At 37.3% G+C, this 21,732-nt stretch overlaps 1 protein-coding gene across 1 annotated transcript; it reads left to right on the forward strand.

Moving 5' to 3' along the window:
* Positions 1–670: 670 nt before the first annotated feature.
* Positions 671–1,298, forward strand: FERD3L (Fer3 like bHLH transcription factor). Its single transcript, XM_023215877.1, has one exon. The coding sequence runs from the start codon at positions 724–726 to the stop codon at positions 1,222–1,224; it is 501 nt and encodes a 166-aa protein (XP_023071645.1). The 5' UTR covers positions 671–723; the 3' UTR covers positions 1,225–1,298.
* The last annotated feature ends 20,434 nt before the right edge of the window (positions 1,299–21,732 follow it).

Here is a 21,732-nt window from a genome sequence, read left to right on the forward strand (position 1 = left end):
GGAGAGCTGTTTGCGATGCCCTGGAAAGAAAAAGAAAGCCGGTTCCAACAGCGACTCTGGGGAATGCACTCTCGGCCCCCCTGCCATGCTTACTTAAGCTAATGGAAGGTCTTGCCTTTCAGCAGCCGCTGCACTGGGATACCAGACAAACAGCTCCCCTCGATCCCAGGCAGGCAGGGCCCCTCTTCAGGACATCATTAAAAGCACATGCACTTGCTCCACATCCATTGGCAGATGATGGCAAGATTCAAGACTCCTACCCTGAAGTCAAGGAGAAGCCATCGCCGTGGAAAACATCCTCTCTTTGAAAATCCAACACGAAATTAAAGAACTACACGAGATAAGGAGCCCGGAGAACATTAGTTGGCTGCAGGGGTGAAGACAGACACAAAAAGCACAGCAGGTAAGAGCTGGGGGTTGTTGCCAACAAGGAACTGTCCCGGGTGGCGCAGAGAAAAGGATCTCAGAACTGGAGGCCTGTCCCTCTGAGTCTTCCATGCGTGCTCAAGCTTGTCATCTTCCATAAGCTTCGAGAGAAGGGACGTTGTCAGAGCATTTCTTATCGGTGCGACTAATCCTGTTATCAGCTCGATTATAAATATTTAATGTTCCCTGGCCCTTCAGTGATGGTGCCCCATCAGATTCAAGGCTGTTAAGAATCTCCACCAGCAGCCTCGCCCCTCCCTGCGGAAAACCGATGAGAGGCAGGGCCAAGCCGAAGCGATGGCGGCCTATCCAGAGAGCTGCGTGGACGCTACGGTGCTGGACTTCGTTGCAGACCTGTCCCTGGCCTCCCCGGGACGCCCTCTCCTCTGCGACTTCGCACCCGGGGTCTCCTTTGGGGATCCAGCCCTTGCGCTCCGAGAAGGAAGAACCAGGAGGATGGCGCAGTTTGAAGACGGGGACCCAGAAGAAGAGGAGTGCGAAGTGGACCAGGGGGACGGAGAAGAGGAGGAGGAAGAGGAGCGCGGGAGAGGCGTCTCCCTATTAGGCCGCCCCAAGAGGAAAAGGGTGATCACCTACGCCCAGCGCCAGGCCGCCAACATCCGCGAAAGGAAGCGGATGTTCAACCTCAACGAGGCCTTTGACCAGCTGCGGAGGAAGGTGCCCACGTTTGCTTACGAGAAAAGGCTGTCCCGGATCGAGACCCTCCGCCTGGCCATCGTCTACATCTCCTTCATGACCGAGCTCTTGGAGAGCTGTGAGAAGAAGGAAAGCGGCTGAACCGGGTGGGGAGAGTCTGCCCTTCCTGGTCTGGTAGTGCTGGGGTGTGGCAGGACCGGGTACTGGGTGAGGCTAAAGGGCCAGGAGGGACGCCCCAAGACAGAACGTCTGGCCTTCTGGAGGTCGGTTTCGAGATTGTAAGATCCCCAAAGCCCCCGAGCAGAGTGGCTGTTGTAGAGTTCATATCTATGCGACTGCCCTAAGGGAAGTCGGGGTCAGGGGCAAGCGGGGAAGTCAGAGCGCGTGAGGATGAGTCCGAGCCGTCCAGGCTGCTCCTAAGAGCTTCCGTGGGCTGGGTGGGAAGAGAACCCTCCTCGCAAATGGCAGACTTTGGAGCTTCTATAGAATCTAACCTCTCCTGTTTACTTTTTTTTTTTTTTCCATAGAGATAATAAAGTAGAAATTCTTACTTTTTAAAAAGCCTCAAGAGTCGGTGGTACGCCATCCCCAGCAGGCGCTCCAGCAGGCGCCTGCGTGGAGGCTCTGGAGCAGACGCCGCGAGGGTGCGGGGATGCGAGTTTTCTGGTAGCCAGAGGGTTCTGTCTGGTCCTCAGAGGCTTGTCCACGAACTGAGGGAAGGAAAAATGGAAGGCAGAGCAGTCGAGGGGAACTGCTGACAAAGTGGGACCTCTGAGAAGGAACACCCTTGCTGTCTTCCATTCCCTCTCCCTCCCCTCCCTTCCTCTCTCCCGCGCACGAGCCCTCTCTCTTCCTTTCTCCCTCTCCCTCTTCACCTAGTTAATTCCAGAGGGACCTTAGCTCCTTGTCCCAGGGCCTCAGTGGTGTTCTTTCAGTGCCTTAGCCAGAGTGCAAGTCTAAGCTTTGCATCTTAAGTGGAGCGTCGGCTTCCCTGTTCCAGTGCCTTCAGGCCGCAGGCCAGAGTAAGGGGCGAGTGCACTCGGGTCACTCCTGGGTCGCAGGGGGCCTTGGGTGCCCTGCAGCTTCGCCACCAGCCAGCGTTTCCAACTGTCCCCCGGCCAGGGGTTGGGGTATGTGAAGGTGCCTGGATCTTTCTAGGAGCAGGGCCGCCTGAGCGCTCACTTTAACGTTTTTAGCTGTAGGGAGGAAAGATAGCTTTCACTCTAATGGCTTCTAGAGACTACCAGGGGAGACAAAAAGTCCAAAGAGGAGATGCATGCAGATGAGGTTGAAGCGGGTCCATACTGAGAGGCCGCCTCCAGTTTGGACCCGTGCCATTCCAGGATTCTTCCTTCTAGGTGACGTGCTAGTACCGGAACTGGGGTCTTTCAGAAAGGAGTGGGTACCTGAGGAGAGGAACCCGATTGAATAATGCCCACGTAAACATAAATTCAGTAATTCTAAAGGATAATCCCCAGTGATTCCAACACTTTATTTCGCCCCCATTACGCACAGGAATAGGCGGGCGCCTGTGCGAACACACAATTCTCTGAATCATGTTTTCAGAAAGAGAATTCATTTCATTAATAAGTAACATATACTCATCCTAGAAATTCTGGAACACAAAATTTCAACAAAAAAAAAATTCAAATCACTCCACATTACCATACTGTTAGCATTTTCATCTATTTATTTCCAGTATTTTTTTCCCTGTGCAGTTATAAATTCAATATATTTAACTAATTCGAGATACTTTGGGATACTGATATTTTTCCACTTGACATTATAGAAGGTGCAATGTTTTCCCTTAACTTTAAATATTATCCAAATGTGATTTTGATTACCATATCTTATTATCATATCCATGTATCACAACACTATCCCTTTAGAGATAGATAACTATTTCCTTTAAAAAAAAATAAATGATGCTGCTAAGAGCATTCTTGTAAATGTCTTCTCTGTCTATTATCATTTCCTAATATTTGATACCTAGAAGTGAAATTTCTGGATTCAAGTTTGTGGATACAATGGCCAGATTCCCTTCTTGGTGGGTTCTGTCAGTTCACTCTCCCACCCTCTAGTATTGCAGGAATTTGCCTTTTTCCCAGCCCATTCATTAGTACTTTGAATATTTAAAACTTCTTAGTTTTCCTTTCCATAGGACCTGGCTTAGTTCTCAAATGAGCCCCCACTCCCAAGATTTTCTTTTATTATTGTTTTTATTGTATCTTTCTACCAGGAATTTTTCCAACTCTACCACAAGAACATCAGAATAAACAGGTAAATGAAAAAAATACATAAACAGCTAACACCAAACAACAACAAAACCCCATAGTGTTGTTTATTCTTATTCTTCTACTAATTCAAGTTCTCCTAGAAATTAAACATCATTCTTTTTTTAAAAAATCATCTGAAAGTGTTGAATAAGTAAAAAGAAAAAAAAAAAGTAATTCCAATCAAGGAATTCTTAATATTTTGTTGAAAGAACCAGTTTTGAAAACCAGAAATAAAGCAAAATTGTGTAGACCAGGGACCATCAACATTATTAAGTCCTGAGGAGTAAACACAGCCACCCGTTTTCCTTAGTCTTCTCCCTCATATTCTAACATATTTTGTTCCTAGTAAGCAAATAACATTCCTCCAGTGAATACCTCTTCATCATAGTAAATGATACCTAAAAATCTTCTAAATGAAAAGTCATTTTCTTATTATCACTAGAGGAATTATCCACCCTTCTTAAAAAAAAACTTTAACAGTTTATAAATGCTTTGCTATTTGTAAGTTTACATGTTTAGGAACTGCCTCAAATGTAGTCTTTTAAGATATTTCCATAATAATTTTACTCAAAGTAATTTGAACCCAGGTAAGTATGAGTCACATAGAAAGGGATTGACTTATTCCTTTCATCAAATACCAATAGAAATAATATAAAATGATCCACATCCTGAGCTTAAATGGAGTGTACCTCCATATTCTGACCCTCAACTTTTCTAAGCATTATTTTAATTTTAGTTATCCTCAGGTTAGATGCATAAAATCAGTGCACCTTTAGCACAAGTTTTTTGTTTGTTTGTTTGTTTGTTTGAGATGGAGTCTCGCTCTGTCACCAGGCTGGAGTGCAGTGGTGCGATCTCAGCTCACTGCAACTTCCAACTCCCTGGTTCAAGTGATTCTCCTGCCTCAGACTCCCAAGTACCTGGGATTACAGGCATGTACCACCACACCCAGCTAATTTTTAATACAAGGGTTTTTGTATGTGACACCCACTATATTAAAATAGTTTTACTGTTTATTATCTCCTAAACTAACATTGATAGAAATATGAGTAGATATTGACTTTTCAGTAACTTCAACCAGGTTTTTTTAAGACCTTAATGGTATCAGTTACTCCTGGAAAATTAAAATAATTTGTTTTTGAAATCTTAAAGTCATTTGAACATTTAGAATCTAAATACCATCTGAGATGTTGCTTGGAGGCGATTTATTTATATACTCTCTACTGATGATGGAACACTGCCTTTTGGTCTCAAACGAAGTTCCCCATAGCTATCAGATTACTATTGGTATTCAGACATGTAAGCCATAAAAAGACCTAAATGAAATCATATTTGAAAGACATAATTAAGCTTTCTGAGAAATCTAAAAATAATCAGAAGCCCTCACCATCAACAGGGAATCATTTAGGCCGATCGTCTTTTACAGTTAGTTGCCCAATGTTAAAGCATATTTTGGCAAAATTAAGTTCTGGAAACTGAACCAAATATTCTGCTAGTATGCATAATTCCTACATGCAGACCTATAATACAATTAAGACCCTTGGATTTGTGTTTATTATCACATTTGTCAGCATTTCCATTATAAAATAGTCTTTTGGAAGGTTGATAACATAGCTACAAAAATCCCGAGATGAAACTTGATAAGCATGACTTTAGGATACCTTTTTTTGTTAATTACAGATCTTCAAAGGAAACTGCTAAGGCAATGAAGCCACAAGTACATTTTACATGTGCAGTTAAAAATCTACCTGATACTTTAAAAAAACAAAATAATCTATTTAATACAAAATATAAGTTAGACTATTATTTTATTTTTATCAAAAAGAGCTAGCAGATTAGTATTGAATGTTAAGTACTAACTTGACTTTTTATAGGATGATATTATTCATGCAATTATATTTTAAATGTTTTTGGAAAACTGGTGAAGTTTGCTATATATCATTAACTTGGCACAAGTTCACTCAAAGGTTCCTGAACTTTGCCAACATTTTGGGTGAAGTTAGGCCCAAGTTCTGGTCAGCACCCTCTCTTCCTGTGAATACTAGACTAAAAAAAGGTTACAAAACAAGAGTCAGCAGTTCTGACCATTTTGTTTTGACTTTGGGGTTTCTTTGAATCCAAAGCTTAAAACCAAACCTGGCGGAGGAGGAGAAGGAAAGAAAAGAAGCAATGCAAACTGACAGGAATAAAATACCAGAAAGGTGGAAAAACTTCTTCAAGTCTCTATAAACCAAAGCCTATAAATTTTCACAACATTTTTTGTGACACCAAATGGTTAGTTCTGTGTCTATACCACATTTCTTAAAGGAGTATGAGTAAACGCAAAGAAAAATATGAACGTATTTTAAAACACTTTTTATGGCAAATATTTGGTAGAAGCCTACCCTTAATCTGGCAGAAGGCATGGAACATTCAATATGCTGTGAAATCAAGAATTTGACAAATACAACAATGATGGAAATGATTACAATAAACTGCTTTAGGTTTACTTAGTGATTTATTGTTTTCAAGGCACCATTCACATACTTTATCTCATTTGATCTTCACAATTGGATTTCAGCAAGTTCTAGAGCCTTTCTATTAAACTGAGTCATCAGTGTACCATCTTAAAAATTCTTTCACTCACTATTGAAATCAGCAAGATACTGGGACTCCCAAAAAGGACCAATGGTCACACATAAGCACCACAGCACTTTGAAAGATATTGCCTTCAAAGATCAAAAGCACCTTAACACGTTCTGTGGATGATAAATTATACAAAAGGCTGGTTTGGTCTGGCTCCCTCAAAGGCCAGATTTTACAACCTTCTATTTCAGGCTCTGTGAAGGAGATTTCCACCTGCAGCCAACAAATGTAGATGACCTCAAAGCAGCTGGTATGGACAGTTTTTTATGATTTCCAGTCTTCAAAAGAGAAGAAAAATGTCTATGAGAATTTGGAAATAGATCAAACAGTCGGTGAGCAATAGAAGAAAAAACATCATCTAAACGTGTTTGAATGAGTGAACAAATGAATGACAGCACTATTACTTTACCACAGATAATTTTGTAACTTCTTCAAAAGATAGTAATACAAATCTATATTTGGTACTGGCTAGATCTTGAACTGATTGGCTATATTGAATACCAGCGTTCAGTGAAATATTGGAGAAACTAAAAAGGGTCTCAAGAAGAATAACAAAATAATTGGATTATTGGGTCTGAATGAAGTAATATTATCCATAAAAAGAAGTAGTAATATCTGTAATAATATAACAATTGTACTGCAAGCTTATGACAGCACATGTTCTAAACACAATGTTGAGTTCTTATATGTACTAAACACTGTGTTAAACTTGTAAAGTTGTTATAAAAATTTTAGGACTTGCACACTATTGTTACTTCCATAGTGATGAGGACACTAAGGAATATGGAAGTTAAATAATTTTTCCAAGCTCAATCAGCTAACAAATACTGAAGCCAAGATTTACACCCAGACAAGGATTTCAGAGACCAAACTCTGAGGGATTAAGAATATTTGGTGATGATTATATGATCATTATATTTAAGTACAAATATTGTAAAAAATGAATAATTGTCATCTTTGCATAGTCCTGTGAATCTATAATTATTTCAAAATAAAATTTAAAAATTAAAATAATAAGATAATTACTATGACAATCCTTTGAACCTATAAAACACCATAGAAAGTTCACTATACATCATTAACTTGGCACAAGTTCACTCAAAGGTTCCTGAACTTTGCCAACATTTTGGGTGAAGTTAGTCCCAAGATCTGGTCAGCACCCTCTCATTAAAATTAGCTTGAATGAGCCATTCACAGATACTGAACTCATGTCTTGTTCTATTGTAATTTTTCTTCAAGTGTTTCATGAAAGTGAAACCAACATTTTGTGCATGGCATTATGTGGTCTCTGGAATAAAAATTGAGACTCGTTTTTTCACTCTGTCCCTAAAGACTATAGACGAGCACTGAGTGCTTGACTCTGAGTTGCTTGGTCTGTGCTGATAGTCTTCATCAGCTACATTCTCATATATGGATTTGTAGTATTTGCACATCCTAATTCTGTTGCTAAATTAGATTACTAACTTAAAACTTAAACCTACTCATCCTGATTTGTAAAGTGGAAATCATAAACACAGAACTATTTAAAGACTCAGAAGAGATCATGTAAGTGCTCATATAAGACTCAGAAAAGATCATATGAGTACAGTGCCTCACACAATACAAAAATTTAGCCAATGCCACGATTGTTGTTTATGTTATTTCAATGTTGAACGTGTGTGTAGGACAAAATGATAATTCAGCCTTTTAGAAAGGCTCATGATAACACATAGAATAGGATTATTAAATACCTGTCCTGTTTCTCCTAAATATAATCAAAACTTTTTAAGTAGTATGACATTTTGTGCCCAATCTAAGTTGCTGCCTTAATCACTCTTATGTTTTTAAACATATACATTTAAAGGTAAGGCTTCTGGTCCATGGCGTATGTAATCACAATCTTTGGTCTGCCAGGAAGGTCACTGTAAACTCTACACTCCTGAAATATTGGCCGGGCGTGGTGGCTCAGGCCTGTAATCCCAGCACTTTGGGAGGCAGAGGCAGGTAGATCACCTGACATCTGGGGTTCAAGACCAGCCTGGCCAACATGGAGAAACCCCATCTCTACTAAAAATACAAACATTAGCCAGGCCCAGTGGAGTAAGCCTGTAGTCCCTACTACTCATGAGGCTGAGGCAGGAGAATCACTTGAATCAGGGAGGGAGAGGCTGCAGTGAGCTGAGATGGCATCATTCCACTCCAATCTAGGCGACAGAACAAGACTCCATAAACAAACAAACAAACAAACAAAACTCTTAAATTTGCATATAAAGCTTTTTATATGAAAAAGTTACCATATATTTGGTAAATCCTCTGGGAATTTATTTTCAAGTAAATAAACTACCTGATCTAGGCTGATATGAAACCTGAAAACCTAGAACTCATTCAGCCCGTTCAATTGGAAATGAGGTGGTATGCCATGCTATGTTGTAGGTTCCCTGAGACATATGTCTCTGTCTACTCAAAAAAGTTAAGACGCTTCTACCTGCCTCCCATAGAAAGGAATTAGAGAGGAAATTCTCTGGTAGAGAAGCAATGTGAGTCTTGAAGTGCATCTTTGGACATCCTCTGTTATATGTGCCTTTTACACAGTCTTTAAAAATTTGACACCTAACCTATTCTCTTTATACAAACAGATTTTTTTGTTTTTTGCACTTTAACATTATTGGCTTTACACAATATCATGGCAAAAGCTTTGTATTCTTTGGCCTAGTTTTACCTGCAATCTAAGTAACAGTTTTTGCAAAGATAAATTTGGACTTCACTTGCACATAATCTCTCAACATGTAAAAATGCATAGCTCTTTTTACATATGTAGCATGTTATATAATAAATTTTCCTCCTTGCCTAGAATAAAAGGAGAATTATTAAATATCCCATTTCTTTTAAAAGCTTTGATTCAACTTCAAGTGGCTCATTTGAGGGTTGATGGTAAAAAGCCTTCTGAAATGTACTAAAATGTTTCCAATTTGGGAAACATACCCAATTTCAAATATTCTGACCATCGGTTCATATTTTTGGCCAAAAAATGTGGTGAGTATAGTTAACAAGCATTTGACAAGTCGTGGTTTTGTTAATTGTAGATCTTATTGAACAAGCCATGCCATTTCTTTCATCACTATTTATTTGCCTAATCTCACCAAAGCCCATTAAAATTAAAGCAGATGAGTTCAGTTAAAAAATATATATTGGATGCCATTTTGTTTCAGATGACAGAACCACAAATTAAACTTCATACCCTTTATTAGTATACTACATTTCATCAAATTCAGTCAACTGCTTCTAAAGTTAACATAAAACAGGCTGAAAAAGGCCCAAACTCAAAGCATTATGTAACAAAACACAACAACTTCTTCCCAAATTACACGCACATGAATATATGCATCATACTTCAATCCAAACCTCAGGGTCTTTACACTGAACAGCCTCAGAACTTCTGCTTCTCAATTCCACAGTCCCCCTGCTCCCTGCCAATGGTATGATTCACATACATGGAAACATACATACATGCAAAAAAAAAAAAAGTATTTCAATCAGAGTGCCTTCACGTGTATTTTAGAATGAATTCTACATATGCAAACTTTTTTGTTTGTTTGTTTTTGTTTTTGTTTTTGTTTTGAGACAGAGTCTCACTCTGTTGCCCAGACTGGAGTGCAGTAGCAAGATCTCAGCTCACTGCTACCTCTGCCTCCTGGGTTCAAGCGATTCTCCCACCTCAGCCTCCCAAGTAGCTGGGATTACAGGCACCTGTCACTATACTCAGCTAATTCTGTATTTTTGGCAGAGAGGAAGGTTCACCATGTTGGCCAGGCTGGTCTCGAACTCCTGACCTCAAGTGATCCACCCACCTGGGCCTCCCAAAGTGCTGGGATTACAGGCGTGAGCCACTGCACCTGGCCTGTAAATTGTTTTTATTCCTAGCTCAAACCTTAAAAAGGGTTGACTTTTCTTCCTTTTCCTCCATGATTTGGTAGGCAGTTTTACTCTTTTTTTGTAATAGATGTCTTTTTCTTGAATAATTTATGTCTTAATAATAACGATTATTGAATATTTCTATCTATTGTAGCCAAAATAGGTATTTAAGTGAGCATCAGTATTTTTCTGTGCATTGAAAACAAGCCCAGGAATTTTGCTAGTTCTTCACCAAACATTGGCCCCACATATGTACATCAGGTCTAACTGTAACTACTAAGACCAACAGCCAGACAATGATAGAAAAGAAAGTTGTCTGGAATTGCTATTCTGAAACCTACAGAACACTCATTGATTAGATGAGGGTCATTGACTCAATGAGAAAAACAGAATTTTCCTTGGGAGTAAGACTGTTTCCTCTTGGGGAGATTCAAGAGTATCTGAAGTTCAAATAATTTACCATATCAAGAAAGGAGTTAGAAGGGATTCAAGAATGCTCTCTGAACCTTGGCTCTGACTGGGAAGATCTAAGTCATATTTATAACATTATGACATTTTGCGTATTCTTACAACTTGCCTACAAAAATTTCACTTGTAGGAATTTAGGCTAAGGAAATAATCAAGAACATGCACAAAGATAGCACTACAAAATATGCACCTCAGTATTGTTTATAATATCAAAATATGGAAAATAGCCTAGATGTCTAAAAAAGTAAGTCCTTATTTAAAACTGCTGCATCCATTAGAAGGATGAGTTATCAAAATAGTTTGTACTGCAGAAAGATAATTCCAAAAATTGATAAGAAAAATGTATTTTATAAAGCAGTATGTAAGGCATAATTTTATTTCTGCTTCATATGAGAACATGTATATCTGTGTATGTGCATATTTTTATATCTATAAATATAAATGTTTATTTTATATATGCTAGAGGGGACTGATCATTTTTTGTGCTTGTTTGTATTTTCCTGGTTTGTAATCAGGCCATCCTTTTGTAATCAGAAAAATAATAAAGTTATTTTAAACTAAAAAGAGCAACACAACAATACAATTTGTGATATTTACTCTCAGTTGAAGAGCAGGATCTAGTTATTTGGGTGAGAATGCTTGTCTTTTTAACTCTAAAACATTTGAAGTAGGTATTTAAGATGCTTAGCAGTTATATTCCGTAAATTTTTTTTTGGATACTTGAGAGTAGAACCTTACCAGCACACTACAGGCCCCCTTCCAATCATTGCCCCTCTCTTCTTGCAAGGATATCCAGTATCCTGACTTCTAACAGCCTAGTTTCCCAGTTTTTCCACTGTTTTACATAAAAGAGATCATTGGTTTTGGGAAAACACTGATTTTCATTTATAAATCTGTCTTCAACAAAACATATATTCTGACAGCCTTCCCCAAAAAAGGAAGTTAAAATTAATTAGAAAAATAAGTATTAAATTTACCATTAAATACTCAGAGCTTAAAATTTTAAAGGAAAACCATTTAACAAACATGCTCTTTCATTCTACTGACACTTAAATGGAAAATTTGATTAAATGTTAAGGGATTTCATCTAAAACACAGCTCAGTTTATCTATAATTTACACACAAACACACAAACCGCTTCCCCAAAACAAACCGGTAACAGTAATCTGTACTAACACTAAGGCATTTATTGACTAGTCAGGAATACACTTAACATTTCTAATGAAATCCCAGACTTTTAGACAATTAGTAGACAGTTTTGCTTCCTACTTGGCCCCAATGTGTGTATGTGTGTGTGAAAGTGCATAGAAATTGTGTAAAATTTAATATTTACTTTCTAAAAGAATATATTAGAACCTGATAAATGTGATCTCCAAGAGCTTTTACAAATTCATATTCACATGTTCATATGCATGTGAAGAGCACATTTTAACATATTTTGCATATTCATGTTTTGAAAACTCAGCCACAGAACAAAAGAAAAAAATCAACTTTTCTAGCAAAATTTCAAAATATTTAAAATCTGAATGCTTTTAACAACTTGTATTGTTTTTAATATGTGACATTTTATCCCCATTAGTAATAACAGATGTCTAATGCATTAAAAAGGAAAATCCTGCACATGTGTTGAAATAAAGGACTTCACTGAAAGGAAAGCATGTGCTTTGATTTATATTAGTTAAAATTTAGATACTGTACTTGGTGCTGTTTCAGGAAATGAAAAGGTGAGGAAACAGTTATATACCAGTAAACCAGAACAAAAAATCTCCACAGAAACCAAAACAGTTTGCCACTTACGCTAAATTAATATCTAGAATATGGTCACATTAGCCCCGAGAGCGAGCTAATTCTAACAAAACAACACCCTATCCATTGATTCATGTGGATTATATGTATTTACAATTATTCTTTGTTCACATTTAATTGTCAAAAATTAATCAGTTAATTAATTACATAATCAGAGATTATGAAAATTTGGGTAAATTCTAAAAAGAAAAAGGTCACGAAAAACAAGTGTTTACTTACTGTTCTGTGACTCCATTATCTCCACTACTGGTATAAAGGAACACAAAGGGCAAATTCAAAAATAATGAACCATAAATCCAGTATTATTTGTTTGGCTGGTTTTTGCGTCTGCTTTTAAAGGCACCTGGTCTCCTGTGGACTGTTCCAGTGAGCTGTTGCCACCCCGACTGCAGCCAGTGCAGAGAAAGGCACCTCAAAGCCAGGGGGCAGAGCAATCATGGGACAACTTCTGGGCTCCAGCTGTTTACGTAAGTTATGCCGTTCAAACCTCACAAAGACTTCCTGAAAAGGATATTAATATATCCACCTTACACAGAGAAAAACAAATTCAAATTAGTTAAAATAGCTTGTTCAGGCAGAGACAAAGGTGGAGCCAGATTTTGACTCAATTGTCACCTTCTCTAGAGGTAAACTTGACAAATGTCGGTATAATGAAAGCTCTATGTCCATAACAATTAGGCATAGGTTTGCATACAGTCTACAATACTTGCAAATATGGAACAGAATTGCTGGGGTGGCCAACAATTTATAAGCATAAACAGAAGGACTCCTTTAAAAAGTTGCTGTTAGTTCCTCTGTTTTCTATTTATAGTACTTTTCAAATAGTATGTCTATTGCTACTGAGATGATTTCTACTTCATACAATTTGTATGATGTTTCCCTACTCTCATTTTACATATTAGTACTGCTTCATGTTCACAGAGTGAGAAAGAAATAGTTCCTTTAATCTGAATTGGGCTATTTCTTAAATGCTTCAGAAATATATCTAAGTTCATGTGTGTCTACATGTGTTTGCTATATATATATATATAGTGTCCCCCTGCCTATGCTATAATAAAAAGATTATGACTTCAAGACCACATAACACTTGTTATTTCCTTTAGGTGATGTATTTTATTAGAGTATTTCATTATCATAATAAATATGATAAATAGGGTACTTTGACAATATAACATTATCATATTAATGCCTGGAACATGAATATGAGAGAAAGGAAAAAATATGATGATTAGATAAACCCATTCTGTGTTTTAGCCCAGGTCTGGCCCACTACAGTCAAACTGGATATCGATACCTTTGAACAATTTAATTGAGATGAATTTCCAAAGGTTAAATTTGAGCGTTATAACAAAGAATATTTGTGTGAAATGTTTGTTTCATTATCTCAACAAAAGAGAAACACAACTTCTGAGTGAAAAACTAAGACTGTTTTGTGTCATATGCAATGCTAGTATAAAAAAAAATTGCTGTTATACTGTCATACCCAAGGAACCCAAATCAATGACAAGAGCAGCACTGAGATCAGAGACGCTAAAGAGTCCTGGCCGAGAAGACAGTGTGAACACAACCTAAGTAAACACCTTTTAAGAGGAAAGGACACTACTCAGACAAACAGTAATTTTCAGTCTAAGGTCAGGGGAAAACCTTTTATGGAGGCTCATACAAAATGTATTACCAAATGGATCAAGTGACAAAAGTGAATACAATTCTCAAATTTATGGTATTTAATTCAGAAATGGAGGTTCTCTTGGAATAAAGTTCCAAGCATTGGGAGAATTTCCAAGTCAGATGATGTGATTTATAACATTTTCTTCATCAGCTTGAAGTACAATGCCATTATTACATCTATGATTTTGCAGATGTTCTTTAAGAGTACTTCACTCTTTCATAAATCTAAAATTTTTAATACTCTGATTGATTTGCTAAATTTAGCTGTAGTTGTTTTTTAATGCTCCTATATCATTAGTAATTGCCTTTCAATGTATTGTACTGTATTACCATTCTACTAGTTGTTCATTTATCATTCATGGCACAAGATAAGTAGCTATGAATAACAATAACTTTTTAAAAATCATAGCTCTCTTCCTCTCTCTCTCTCTCTCTCCCTGGTCCCCCTTGTCTCTAGTCTTTTTTCCTTTTATTAACTATGTTTCCTATGCTGGCATATAAAATTAAAAGTTCTCTTCAAGATTCTTTTCTTCTATAAAAATGAATGCGAATTATATGTTTTCTACAGAAATTATATAGAAAGAAAACCTGAAGATATATTTTATTTCAGCTTAAAAAAGTTATTGGGCTACATAAATGTCTCCTTTGGGAAAGAGGGGTTGACAAAATGATCAAGAAGGTGAACAATTTCCTGATTCCCCTTTCCCAAGTCAAATGCTCATGGTCGTTCTTATGTGTAGCCCTAAACTAAACAAGCATATAAATGTCACAGTGAGGAGAGAGTGAAAAGAAGAAATAATGTAAGCTCAGTTTACATTTAAATTGGACAGGATCAGATTGAGTTTTCTTGCTCAGTTCAGCATCCAATTCTTGTGCTAACTTTCATTACCAATTTAATAAAAATCTATCAAATATTTATTGGATGCTTACTATGAACTTGGCTCTGCTCACCACAGTTTTCTAGTTTGGTTAGGAGTTCATAGTAGAATGAGGGGCATGCACTTGGCCAACTTGAGTAGATATTGGATGATATATGCAGGGAAATTAGTAACATGAGCCACTAGGATGGGATAGAAGAAATATAGTTACAACACTGTAAATTCTATACTATTTTATATTTAAATGCCCATAAATTGAGATTGCATGGGACAACAGCACTGGCAGGCTAAGTAAAATGGCATATAACCAGCATGAAGAATATGAATAGGATTAAAAGAGTAAATTCTAACTTTCGAGCCAAATTTAAGCCAAGGATCATGCCTACTTCCTTCTCCACATGAGAAAGGGCCTGTTTTAATTGTCTGACAATATTTATTCTCTCATTCTTTGTCAGCAATAGAACCTGAAGAGGTTATGCTAAACATGGCCATCCAGCCATGGGTACATTTCACAGCCTCTCTTGTAGTTAGCTGTGGCCATGTGACTAAGATCTAGCAATAGGAAATGAGCAAAAGTCACATATGTAATTTTTAGATAGTTCCCCTTAGAAAGGGGAAGATGTGTCTTCCCCTTGCTTTCCTCCTTTCCCATTGGCTAGAATGCAAAATTGGCATGAGACCTGATGTGGTCTCTTGGTCCATGAAATTGAAGCCACATTCTGAGAATGGCAGAGCAAGAAGTTAAACCTCCAACATGGCTGAGTCACTGCTACACCAAGCCTGTAGCACCTATCCAAATTTTAAAATGAATAACCACCTTGTTTAAGCCACTATATTTTGGGATCTCTTTGTTATAGTCCCATATCCTACCTAATATATCTCCTCATCCCAGATGCCTTGAGGTAGTGCCTAACTAACACATAATAAGGTCTCATTTAATACTGTGAACCACCAAGGAACAGAATGGTTCCAAACTGCACACAAGATTTTTAAGCCTATGGCTAGAATTAAAATAGGCAAAGACCAAGCTGAAATTCTTATGAGCATATTAGGCTGACATGAGAGAGGCAGTGCTATATACAGTGCCTTTTCCCCACTCCAGCTTGTAACACACAAGCTGTTCCCCACCCCCTCACTTCATCTCACAAGGTACTATCCTGATATTTCAGACCGGAAAAGAATCTAACTACATAAAATGAAAGAGAACATGACATGTGATGGAATAGAATGCAGTTGTATACATTATGAAATAGAACTCAAAGTTATGTTTCTTCCATGACAGTATGAACAGTATAAATTTAAATACAATAATGTTTTCCAAAGACATAGTAAAATATATTTTACCTAAATTCAAATTTTAAAATTATAAGAAATGTTGCCTACTTTTATATTATGTCTGCTGTGACTTTCTCTCTTTGACAATTCAATTCAATACTATTAGATTTGAACTTAGATCAACTATTTGAACTATTTGAACTAATAGTATTGAATTATACCATTAGTTCTATACTATTGAATATACTATTGGTTCAAATCTAATAGTATTGAATTATAGATGATGATGATGATGGCTGAATGGTTAATTATCATATCCTTACCTCCAATGAGGGGCAAGAAAGCATTCCAGTTAAACATGCCTTCCATTTAAGATTTTGTTGAGTACAGTGATTCTCTCAAAAGAATATCACCTCACTGGTAATCTAGATTATAGCATTTTATTATCAAATTTCAGGAAGCACAATCTCAAATCACTTCTCAACAATTTCAACGTATCAGCTAAGAAAGACAAGATTTATAAATGATGACTAGAAGAATATATATAACTCTAGACACTCAAAAACCTATAGCAAGATTAAACCACACAATCAGAAAGAATTAGCCTTTGGTAAAAATTACTTAGAGTAAATCATTTTTGCCACCATATCATAAATCTATATTAAGTGACATTACTTAAAAAAAACAGTTCTGGCCAGATACAGTCATTCACACTTGTAATCCCAGCATTTTGGGAGGCTGAGGAAAGGGAATTGCTTGCGAGTCCAGGAGTTCAAGCCTAGTGTGGGCAACATGGCAAGACCCTGCCTCTACAAACAAACAAACAAACAAAACCAAACAAAAAAAGCCAGTTCTATGAAATTTAGTGGATGTTCAATATGCATGTGTTGTCAAGGAGTCAAGGATACTGTCCTTGATGATATTCAGTGCTTATTTATCCATGAACTTAAGTGAAAAAACTTTATTCAGGTCACAATACCAGGAATAGCTGAGATTCTTCTGGACAGTGCATGTGTGTGTGGACACATATTTCCTTAGAGGCCCTACAAAATCTTCACAATTGTTTGTAAAACCTGTTCACATTATTTACTAGACTTTCATAGAGCTAGTTGTCTGACCCACCACTACAAAATACATGACATTGAATATACATTCTGAGGCTAATTCCGCTAGGTTTTATATTCTTCATATTCTTCTCTTTTTGATTAATTTATCTCACTTATCTTTAATGTGTCTTCTTGCTGATTTTTTAAAATTCATGTCATCTATCTCAAGTCTGTTTCTGGAATTAAGTTTATATTTACAAATACATGAATACTTTTATAAGGTAAGTTTCTTGTTTAAGAATGTGTTGTTTCCTTTTGTACTTACTCTTATTGTCTTTTTTGTAACAATTGATTAGATTTAAATCTCTGTGTTTACTGGTACCATTGCTCACCACGATTCTTGTAAGTGAGATTCTCAATAAGTAAAAAATATACTTAACTTTGTTTTTCTAAGGGTACAAAATGGTATTTTCATAGTCCTTTCACACTTCATGTAGTAACACGCAATCTTAGCTGTGTATATGAACTGCCTAGACAACGTCCTTTTGACATTTTTTCTTTATGGAGAAAACCTAAAAAGCCTGTTTTTATTCCTTTATAGATAAATTTTTTTTCTCTGCATGCTTATAGGATGGCTTCTTTGTCTTTAATGGTCAACATTTTTCTGAGTATATTTATGGATATGAGTCTACTTTCATTAACTTTGCTCAGAATACAATGTGCTATTCTACTTTATAAACTCTGTTTTTTTTCCTACTCTGGAGAATTTTTTCTATTATGTCTTGCATTATTGCTTCTTCTCAATTTGTCTTAGTCTTTTCTTAGGAAAAGAAATTATCTCTGATTTCACATATATTACCCTTCTTAAAATTATACTTTCTCCATTAATCCTTATGCCCCTTCCTTGTTTTATTTTTTTTTCTTCATAGCAGTATTCACCATCTTTTTAGTTTCAGTCCTCATCTCTTCCTCACACAGACTCACTCCCATAGTGATCTCCTCCAATTACATAGCTTCAAATGCTATCCATGCTGATTAATTCCAAATTCTATCCTGGAGCTCCCAACCCAGAGCTCTCTTACAAACTTGAGACTCAATGTCCAACTGCCTGCCCAACAACTCTACTTGAATTTCTAGCTGACAATTCAAAGTTTACATATCTAAAACTGAACTCGCTGTCTCCTTTGCAACGTTTACAACCCTCTCCATCTCAGTGGTTGCCGACATACCCTTTATTTTGCATAGATCAAAACACTTAGTGTCACCCTTCATTCCTCTCTCTCACACCTCATGCCTTACCTTTAATGAATCCTGTTGGCTACTTTCAAAATATATCTGCAGTCTTATCATTTCTTTCCAACTCCAGTTCCACTGCTACCACTCAAGTTCATGTCGCAATCACATGTTACCTAGATTACTGCAATGGCCTCCTAACTTGTTTCTCTGCTCCCCCAAAGAAAAGCCTATACATGCCATAGACACTGAACAATTTCCAGCACTATTCAGCACTATTCCTGCTGCACAGGAATGGTGTGGTCAAGTGAATACTCATGAGTTCTGAGACTGCTGATGGAGTGACACTGACGTATTATGACCAGAATGTACCACTCCTTAAATGTTTGTACCATCCTGAGAAATCGGAAGAGGACAAAATCGATGTTTTCCGCAGTCAAAAAACAAACTCATTCCTATTCTAATTACTACAGCCACTGATTGGGAACTCCCTTGGTACTTTCTCCCAGCTGTTTTATTACACAGAGCTCTGGCTTTTGAAACTACACGGTGAAAAGTTCTTCTCTTCCAGTTCAGGATCAACTGGTAAATGTCCAGTCTGTCAGTCTTGGTGGGAGACCGCTCTCCTCTCATAATAACTTGGATGAAGGAGATAGTGGGCTAAGAAAAACAGAGGAATTGATGATGGTTCTTAGGCTTTTAGGCTAAACAGATAAACAATTTACCAAAATTTACTGATTTGCAGGGGTAATAGGTTATGTGAAAGTGGCAGTGAGTTTGAGATGTCTGTGAGAATCCCACATTGTGGTATCAAGTAGACAGTTTAATATTACAGTCTTTACCTCAGCAAAGATGTGGCCCAGTATAGAAGTTCAAGAAATAATATGTGTCGTGTTACCATTCCTTGACAGGCAGGGCATAGATAAATTATAAAACTTCCAATTGATGTCCCCAGTGTGCATTTTGTGGTTTGGGTGGTAATGGATGGACATAGAAATAGTTGCTCTTCAAACAGAAATGGCTCATCAATTAATTTCCTCATTTGTCCTTCAAAGTGCAACTTTTGCATTCAGAATTGAGGGCAAATGTTTCATTTCAGTCTACAAGGTCTTGCATAACTTAGTTCCCAGTTAAAACAATAATATCAAACATGTATCAAGTACTAGGCACCATCTTAAGGGGTTAGCACTTAGGAATTTATCATCACAACAACCTAATGATGTACATTATTTTCTCCCTTTCACAGGAAGCATGGAGAGGTAAGTAACTTATCTAAGGTTAAACAGGTAGTGAGAAGTTGAGCCATATTTGAAACCAGACTGCCTGCCTCCAGAATCCAGGCTATAATCCACTACTCTACTCTCTACAGCCACTCTGCCTTGCCAGAAAGGAAGAGCTGCTCTGGATTCTGAAACCTCTTCTAGCTCCAGTATTCTATGATTTTATTCAAGTGCATTTTGTAAGCAGTTTCTCCAGTCCTCAACTGTGATGTGTTAAGAATTTGACAATAAATTGAAGTAGAATTATAGTCTAATTTAATCTGAGGGGATTGCCTAGATTCCTTTTTGTTCTATTTTTATTCTGCTTTCATTCTATCGAATTATTCCAACAATATGAACCTCTGCTATACCTAGTAACCCACGGGAATGATACAAGAAAAAGCAGTTGTGATTGCTACTGTACTCACATGTAAAATTGAATAATCTTTCTGTCTTACCAAATTTTCTCTTAAAATTATTTCTCTTCCATTTAAAATATTTGTTAAATTTTTTACAAAATTACCGTGGAAACTTTTAATGAATCTCTATTCAAAATCTGGGTGCCCAACTTTCATATAAGAATCAACATAATGAAAATAACACTGAATTAATGTTACATAAATCTAGAAGTAGAGTTTCTTTCTACTTTTAATTTAATTAAGTACTTCTTTCTCATAATTAAATCAGATTGTAGTATGTTTTGGAGGATGTCCCAGTTAAAATGAAATAAATTAAGTATACTTGCTCCTCAGATAGTCCAAGTCTGCTCATGTTGTTCAGAATTAATATATTTGTGTTTTGTTTTGTTTGTTTGTTTGTTTTTTTTTTTTTTGAGATGGAGTCTCACTCTGTTGCCCAGGCTGGAGTGCAGTGGTGTGATCTCAGCTCACTGCAATCTCTGCCTCCCGGGTTCACACCATTCTCCTGCCTCAGCCTCCCAAGTAGCTGGGACTACAGGTACCTGCCACCACGCCTGGCTAATTTTTTGTATTTTTAGTAGAGTCGGGGTTTCACTATGTTTGCCAGGATGGTCTCTATCTCCTGACCTCGTGATCCACCCACCTCGGCCTCCCAAAGTGCTGGCATTATAAGCGTGAGCCACCATGCCCGGCCCTTTGTCTTTCTTTTAATTTATACATAACTGTTACTTTTCTCCAGTTCAAAACTTGGCTGTAAAGTTAAAATTGCATTAAGGTTGCTTAAGACTGTTAGTGGATATTTTTGTTTTCCCAGTCTTCATTATATACACTTCATATTTCCTGGAAATATTCCTACTCTTGACGACAACTATGTCTCTACAGCCCATTACACTTAAAACAAAAAGCCTATGCAATACTTTTTGTTAGTAGCTCACATCTGATAGTGAAATAGAAGAGCACGTCTTATTTGATAGACATATTTCAAGGCTTCAAGACCTTTAAATTGACAGAAATCAAGACAATGAGACAAGACCAGGCAGGTTCTTATTTCTTAATTTTTTCACTGTGCTCTATCTATCTAGAACTGGTCCCAAAAGACAGAACTAACAGTTTCAGCCACACTGTTCAGTAACAGCCATGGACAAGAGCTTCTGCCCTGTGTCTCTCCATTCATCCTCCATTCATGCTTATCCTTAACTTTGGACCTCTTAAGCACAGCATCAGCAGGGAAGATTAATATAAGGAAATATAGAGAAAAAGAAAAAACCTAGGACGTGTTAACAAATGAAAGGCATGGAAGGCTTGAACAGGCCCGTGGTATCAGGCCAATTCCTACATTAGGAAAAATAGCATAGAACCTTAGTACCACAACCTTCATTTTCTTCACAATTTTTCCTGCCTTTCAGCCTAGCCTCCCCAACATGTTCCAGTGTCCTCTGGCTGCCTGAGCCTTCCTGTCTTGAGGAAAAACAACATACAATCAAATTTATTCAAAGATAATTAGAGATCCAATGTGCTCCCTCATGTTGGGGACATTGTGATATAAAAGAGGAGCCTGGAGAGGACAATGCCAGTCCCAAATTACTGAGTTACCAGTGATAGATTTAAAGCATGACTCTGGGAAACATAAGGTGGCTTTTGGAGGAAGTTCCTTTTACCCCTTTCAAACCACTTCACTGCCTATTTCAATCATTTTTGGCACTGAAGTTGAGTCCCACAGTTGGCCACAAGTAGTATTTAGAATTAGAAGAAAACGTATTCTTATCAGTTGGAAAAATGCTTTCGGGTTATACATATGGCTGAAT

This window comes from Piliocolobus tephrosceles, chromosome 8 (assembly GCF_002776525.5).
Source record: "Piliocolobus tephrosceles isolate RC106 chromosome 8, ASM277652v3, whole genome shotgun sequence".
NCBI lineage: Eukaryota > Metazoa > Chordata > Mammalia > Primates > Cercopithecidae > Piliocolobus > Piliocolobus tephrosceles.

Excerpts from the sequence above, each read along its gene's own strand:
- FERD3L (XM_023215877.1), top strand. The coding sequence starts at position 724 with ATGGCGGCCTATCCAGAGAGCTGCGTGGACGCTACGGTGCTGGACTTC.